The following is a 7,848-nucleotide window of genomic DNA, read 5'->3' as shown; positions in this document are numbered from 1 at the left end:
AGATAACAAAATATTGGTGAAATGAACGAGTTTCACGGCAGATAATGCGTTATTTAAAGGCTGCATTTCAGTGCCCCAGTCACTCCCACTTCATGAATATATACGCTGATCTAATTATCTCCCGAAGGAATACAAATTACACTAAAGTTATATGGGTGAGCAAACGACTGTATTTTAAGGTCCAGGTTGTAAACAACAGTAGGTCTCCTTTAAGTTTGGTGGCCTTTACTTGAAGTCCTCCAGTATCTCCAGGCTAGGCGACTCTGCTCTTTCACAAACACTGCTCCTTGTTTAACGTGCGTCAGCTATGACACCAAACATCGCAACTTCAGTTTATTTATATAGCGTCAATAGCTTTACAAAATCCAGTCTGAAACCCCCAGAGCAAGCATGAAGGCGACGGTGGAAAGTAAAAAAATTCCAAAACCTTGAGCAGAGCCCAGCTCATATGGAGGGACCCATCTGATGGAGGCCGGGCCAGGTAGAGACAGGAGGAATCCTTGCAGGGTTGCATGCAACAATGACCTGGTGAAAAACAGCAACTTGATTGTCTTCCTCTGGGCAATGGTTGCCCTGTGGTTAGGTGAGTTGCTCCAGTTAGATGTTGCAGCAAATATATACTCAAGTGAAGTGAACATTTTCAGGAGTCAAATATGTTTTATTGATTACCATTTGCATTTCAAATTTAAAACAGTGTGTGGGGGGGGGGGGGTACAGTGATTTAGTTGGGAGGCAGAAAAGAGACGGAGCACTACCGCAGGAGAGCCATATTTAATACACCGTGTGTTGCTTATATGAAAACCAATAAAATATGACCTCTAGCTGTGAGCCGTAGGGCGTCCAGGAGATGTGCTGCGTTGAGGAAAAAGATCGAGAGCGTGAAGAAAAACAAACAAACAAACAAACAAACAAGGACAGTATGTGGCATGTACTGTACAGGAGAATGTGTTTTCTCACGAGACATATGGCCGCACCAGCTGGAGTCCTTATACTGTTGCTGTGATGAGTGACTTCATTCTCAGCTCACATCCTTCCGTTTCTCCGGTTTTATTGGATTACTCCCTTGCTTCTCACTTCACGCCCTCGTGTTCATTCCCGCCATTTTGCTTTATGGCTAGCAAGACATTTCTCCCGTCTCGAGCTCGTAATCGCACAAAGACACACGGGCTCGATCGTTAAACTCGTAACGGGAATATTTCACTGTTCATCAAAATGGAATTTGTTCCGTTTTCAGTTTCAAAGCTTCCTGGTGGTGTCTTCTTAGTCCCGTCCCGACGTCTTGACTCAAGAATGTCTGTTTACAATTTTTATGGAGTATGTTTGCTGCGTAAAGACTAAAAAAATAAAAATCTTAATTCAAATAAATTGATTTAAAAAAAAAAAAAGACACAAAATATGATTTGATAAGTTGGAATTCACATGGAACCCACTTATCCTAAACTAATATTACACTCTAAAGTAAACATGCCTCCACTGCCTCGTCACCGTTGGGGGTGAGCTGCATTTTTAAAAAAGATATCTTCACCCTTGATTCTATAACATCCGAAATAACTCAACACATTCACTGCTTGAATGGTTTCAGGTGGTTATAACCACATCAAATCTGTATTAAACCTTTTATAATTGGCTCTTAGGGAGAGGGTGCAGACGGGAGAATGAAAATATCCAGATTACCACATAAATATTCCTTTTGCTCCACAGAGTGTATTAAACTCGGACGCTCGTGTAGTCGACAAGAATACGTGTCATTTCCATGATGCATTTGTTCCGTTAAGAAAAACAAAAACAAAAAAACGTTTCATTGATGAAATATTCAGCGAACAAATGCGGATACCAGTTTGCTTTGTTAACATTTTGAATGAGAGATGGAGGCATGCTATGAAACACTCACACACTCATGATATTATTCACATGCTCTTGAGGAATACCTATTAATTTTAAACACTCTGTGACCATTTTATCCAAAGGGGGAAAGCAAAAGAGAAAGAAAGTTAAAAACAAAACTTGTGTCATCTAAATATTCTACCCGTTTTCTGAGATTCACTTCAGACGGTGGTCTGTCGGCTGAAGAGGTCGAGGGTCACGGCGGAGAGGAACGCAGGAATGCTCTTCTGGTGATGCAGATGGAGGGCCACCATCTCTCCCAGTGTCTTGGAGAACTCGGTTTCCATGAGTTGCATGCTTCCATTGGAGCCCTGAATGGAAAGCAAATGGGAGATATCAAACAATTACGCCTCGGTTTCCTGCTAAATCCAAACTTTCAAAGTGAAGCAAGATCACTTAAACTTCTTATTGTCAAGTGGGGATTCGCCAAGTGTGTGTGTGTGTGTGTGTGTGTGTGTGTGTGTTGTCTGTGTGTGTACGCATTCACAGCAGGGTGAAGGTGTCTAAATCTGTGTGGATTAATTAAAAGGAATGAGGAGCAGCTCGGGGCAACGGAGTGAAGGAGAAAGGGATGAGGGAAACGAGGGATAAAGTAATTAAAGCATTGCAGGGAGGGAGGAAGAAGGTGAGGAGCGGAGTCCCTTGACATACTGAGAAGATATTGAGACATCTGAGAAATGTCCTGTGTCAATGTGAGACAGATTTTTTTATTGCAAATGTAGCATCCAAAGGCTTACGGCGCTTTTAGAGTCCTGCAGGACCTAGACAACGCCACCCAAACACTAGTCTGCGCTGTGTCTTTTTTGCCAGTCGGGTTAATTTTTGTTTCCACTTCCTGCTTCCCTTTCAACAATGGCGACTGAAACTTTCACTGAAATTTCGCCTCCTCAGTTAACCTTACCGATTCTTTATTGATCCAAATCAATCAGTTTGAAAATTGCTGCGATCTAGAACCAGCCAGAGATAATTCATGCTTCAAAGTATCCTCATGATTAAATCTTACTTGATGAACTAATTAGTGTGCTCCCTCTCACACAACAAGCTGAGTCGAACTCTGCTGTTCACTTTTGTGTGAACGGTCACAAATCTTTAACGGGTGAGAGGAGAGGATACCTGAACTAATGGTATTTGCTAGCTGACTGCACAATGCTTAACTGAGGCTAAACGCAGTATGGAAAGTGCTTAAGAGACACAGACACAATGACGCGCTGTAACAATGCAGTTCTCCACCTACAAAATGTGGCAGTATAAGTTTGTCATCCACAGTTGGTTTGACTTTTTCTGCTTTGGATGAGGCTTAGAGCATTATTATGAAATAAAATTAACCCTTCTGAGGTTGAAAATTGTGTGTAAAGTCACATTTTAAGTCACATTATCGAAAGCTTAGTTGCCGATAGTCACTGAATGGTGAGAAAAACGGGGTTGGGGGTGACTCCAGGACTCCAGGACGCTGGAATTCACTGTTAAGCCTTCTTGAGGTGTCATCAGCCTAACGAAACATCGGTGAAGGGAGGTGCCCACTTGAAAACCCCAATGACATGCTGCATACTGCTGTTGACTAGGCCAGGTATCTGATGTCTTCATGTTGGTTGGTAGTGATATTTCTTTGTTTGATTAGCTCCTGAGCGGGCCATACAAGCCAGCAGCATTTAGCTAGCTTATATTTCACAAGGTTTGAATTTATCCTCTGCTGCTCTGTGGGCCTACAAGCCAGCAGCATTTACTTAGTTAATTCAGATTGTAGGGTTAATCGTCATATCACATGACTGTAGGTTTGTTAGGGTTTCTCAGTTGGACAGGGCCTCTAAATGTGTTTTGCCTGGGATCTTGGCACAAGGGATTGTACATTAACAAAGGGTTAATTAAATGATTATTGTTCCAGTCTTTAGTCCATTTTCTTGTTCTTCTGTGGTGCCATCCTTTCTGACACTAAAGTAAGTTCCTGTCCAGACCTGGTTATTTGAGTAATCTGATTTCAAGTGGCTAGCTTAAAGTACATGTGTGAACACAGGACGCATTGAGGTCGCATCTGAGTGATCCAATCTCAGACCACATTGGTTTAGTAGTGAAAACACACGAGCTTTGTCTCATTCATTCAGAAAAAACACACAACAGGTATTTTAAATGATCACCAGAAAAGGAAAAGGCCCTAATTGAAAAATAAACAATTAATTAAACAAAAAATTAACAAATGCAATTAGTGACTATGAGTACACCGTGTGTGATTCTGCTGTTAATAAAAACGTGGTTAATTATCGATGTGATTGCGTCCATGTATGTAAAGCAGCAATGTGGAGTTAAGTCAGGTACTTCCTCACTAATGACCTATGTCTTTTTATTTTACGTTTACTCCTCGAGATTGTTCTTTAAACTGTGTGTAACTGTGTGTAGAAGCTTCCAAATTATAATCGGAGCTTTCTCAGGGTCGATAAAATTACCAGAGTCAGGGCAGAGATCTTTAAACAATAACTCAATGCTTATGCTTTCAGTGAGAGAGACTCCACAGCTTGTTCCAAAGTATGCATCATTGCCGCATGTATTCGAGTCATGATGCACACACAAACAGCTGGATCAGTTAAAGACAGCAGCAAATGATGTTGGTGTTTATTTGCATACGGAGCGCGTGAAAGTATTCTCACATCTTAATGCGTATTCTATATGTCAGGTGTGAACGCAGTATGGTTCTCAGCTGGTTACTTGAATGAGAACACATTCAAATAGCAGTCTGAATGGCCTCTAAGATGAAGGCAACGTTGCCATGAAAACATATGCAATAAGTGAGGAGAACTGACTGTGTGTCCACCATCTATAATGCAGTGTTTTTGTTAACAAAATTACTTTTCTTCTTTCTTACATTTCAGCATACATAACCTTAGTGAGCTGTGTTTATGTATTTTTTTTTTTTTTGGGGGGGTACTTTCTTTTTGGTGGTACATAGTCAAGCAAGAATCAAGAAGAAGGACTTGAAATGAGTGGCTTTTTTTAAGAACCTTTAGAAATCACATCATCTTTCTCATGACTCCTTTGCACTGCTTCCTCTAACTCTTTTACTCTAAGGCTGTGTTTCTCCTAATGGTCCCTGGTGTTTTTTTTATTTCTCCTGCACGGCTGCCTGAAAGCTACACCACATCCTCAGGCTCCAGGAACATGGAGCACACACACACAACGAGTAAAAAAAAAAAAACTGCAAATGGTTGCCATGGAGACCTTACTGTCTGAGACACCTTCCTGCTGAAGTTTGTCCTCAACGACAGAATGTGCGTACGAGTACAAACGGAGGCCTATGGGAGCTGAGGACTCCTACAGTTTGTTGGACAGGAAAACTAAGATCCTCATTGTCTGGCGAAACACTAGTGCTCCCACACAACATTTGGATTTGCGGTGGCCCGAATGCGCACGCAGACACACACACACAGACACACACAGGCGGCTGGACAAAGGTCACACAGATTTACACAGATTACAAAAGGTTATTGACACAAAAGTGGAGCAGCAGTGCTCAGGGTGTGAGATAGGATAACATGAAGAGGAGATAAAAGAGAACAATGATTTGAAAAGACGCTGGAAGCACCCACTGATGTAAACTAGGTGTTTCAAGTGAATACTGTTCGCTCAAATGGCATTACATTATGACCACCTTCCTAATATTGTGTAGGTATTGCTGAGGGGAGGGGTCTTTGTGGATCAGGCTTTCTCCAATGCATCCCACAGATACTTGATCAGTTTGGGATCTAGTGAATTTGGAGGCCAGGTCAACACCTTGTGCTGTTCTTCATGTTTTTTTTTAGTTGTTCCTAAACAGTTTTTGCGTGTATTTTGGGTGGAGGTGCCTGGTCTGGTCTAGGCGGGTGCTACATGTCTAAGTAACATCCACACCAATGTCAGGTCCAGAAGTTTCCCAGCAGAACATTGAACTGTCACAAGATGGTCAACGTATTTACTTCTCCTGTCAGTGGTTTTAATATTATTCCTGATAGGGGTATGCTTAATTCTTAGTGCATAAAACCAAGTAGCTTTAGCACATAACTGAGCCATGCATCTTTTAAGCATCCGTCCTCTAGGAACATTGGATATCTTAAATTTCATGGAGTTCTGACCAGTAGTTGCTCAGCTATGCCAGTCGAGACAATAGTGGTGGTTCTTTTAAGTGAATTTGTAATTTTCTTTAGTATAACAGCACATTCACTTGCATTACAATGGTTGGCATGACCCTTTATATTGCTCCTCTTGATAATATAGATATATTGTGATTCTTCTGAACAGGACAAACACATAATTTTAAGTTTTCTTATACAGTAATATTAAGTTAAGTGTTATAGTGCCAAGGTAAGCTCCAGTCCACTTCTCAAGCGTCCTTCTTGTTGCTTGCTGAATGCTGCCATTTCTCAGGAGGAATTTAAAGTCCCGCCAGCGGCGTTGATGAGACTCCTCGACTATGAAGACCTCTTGAATTGAAGGAAAACTAACTTTAAGAGACTAATACACATCCAGAGTGTATCCAGAGATCTCTTTATGATCATGTGAGTGATGGTATTGTCATGTTTCTTTTTATTGTATCCGGGCAGCTTCCAGCCTGATTCACAAGTGTACCACAATCGTGTCACGCTAAGGATTTTGGAGAAGGGTAACAAAACGTTTCACTTGCTCTCTGACAGTGGGCAATAACTTTGGCAACAGTTGGTGGATGCATTTTCACATTCCCTTTTCTTTGGAGGGAAGGAAAGTCAACAGAAGTTAATAAAAGGTCAGAGGAGATTTTTTAAAACCTGTTTTATTCAAATACTGACCTTATCAATGCCTATTTGCATATTCCTGCGCCCCTAGAAAGTGTCTTAAACGATACCTGACCTTTATATAAACAACAAGGTTCTGTTAACATTTGAAAACAACTGCATTTCACTGATTCCACAGAGACAGCAGGAAGAAAACACACACACAAGGTGACGTTAAAACCAAATATCAATATCACAGGTTCCTCTTACAAAGGCGACACCAACCTCATCCAGCATGAAAAACGGACAAAACTTATTAAAAACTTTTGTTTGTTTTCTCAAGATCGGGGATAAGAATCTAACAAGACAAACTCGCACGCAAAATCTAAGGACAGACTTCAGCAATGGAGAGGAGAGGTGCTACCCCATTCATCTTTTCATTTGTCTCTCCAATTAAAGGAAATCAATTCTTCCTGGCTTGAGATGCAGGGCGGGGCTTTGCAGTGACCTCATCCAACCAAGGAGCTGAATGACAATCACGTCCCTCGCCCAGTGAAGCCAGGGTTATAGGGAAAGGTGTGCATCTAAGGCCGATGTGCAGTTTGACACAAACACAATGTGGACAAAAAAAAAAGCAAAGACAAAATACTCATGTTTCTGTTGTCATGACGATCCAAAGAGGCCACGCTCTTACAAACTGCTTATTCCTGACCTTGAAATAAGTGCTGCCTCTACATTTGGCTTGATTTTGCAAACATGGGAGGTCTGTGTGCATGAAAAGCATTGGTGAAATACTCTTTGACTTACCCACAATAAAGTAAGTACTTGATGAAAATGTGGATGTATTACAGAATCATGATAAAAACAATGTTTAGAATTCAAGTCTTGTGATAACGGCAAAGCAGAAATATAGACAGACACTTGGACGATAACATCTTTAATCTAAGTTTATAGTCTTTTCTTTTCAAGATGGCAGCACTCATGTACGCAGCGGCTTCTCTGGCTACCAGGAGCTGTTATATATATATATATGACAACAGAGGACCAGTTATTCGTACTAGCAGGCCCTGCGACGGTGACCCCTTCAGCAACAGCGATGGGACGGAGGAGGCGCCACAAGAGGTACGAGAGGTAACAGAAGCAAGGCAAACGAGGAGGCTTCCTGGCTAAGCTAAAGGCTAACCCGTCCACACAATCCACCACCGTCCCAACCATCCTGCTCACAAATATACAATCCCCAGAAAATAAACGG

General features: G+C 41.5%; 1 protein-coding gene across 3 annotated transcripts in view; it reads right to left on the bottom strand.

Moving 5' to 3' along the window:
- Positions 1 to 647: 647 nt before the first annotated feature.
- mad1l1 (mitotic arrest deficient 1 like 1) overlaps positions 648 to 7,848 on the bottom strand; it is a 60,254-nt gene continuing 53,053 nt past the window's right edge. For 2 of the 3 annotated variants that reach the window (XM_084573551.1, XM_084573549.1), the window contains one exon: positions 648 to 2,195. In XM_084573551.1, the coding sequence (XP_084429677.1) occupies positions 2,046 to 2,195 (150 nt within the window). In that variant the 3' untranslated portion in view covers positions 648 to 2,045. The remainder of the gene's footprint in view (positions 2,196 to 7,848) is intronic. The other variant, XM_084573550.1, reaches the window with a different exon arrangement.

Source organism: Chelon labrosus (assembly GCF_963514085.1).
Source record: "Chelon labrosus genome assembly, chromosome: 2".
NCBI lineage: Eukaryota > Metazoa > Chordata > Actinopteri > Mugiliformes > Mugilidae > Chelon > Chelon labrosus.
Note: the sequence above shows the minus strand (reverse complement) of the source record. Positions and strands in the feature narration are given on the sequence as shown.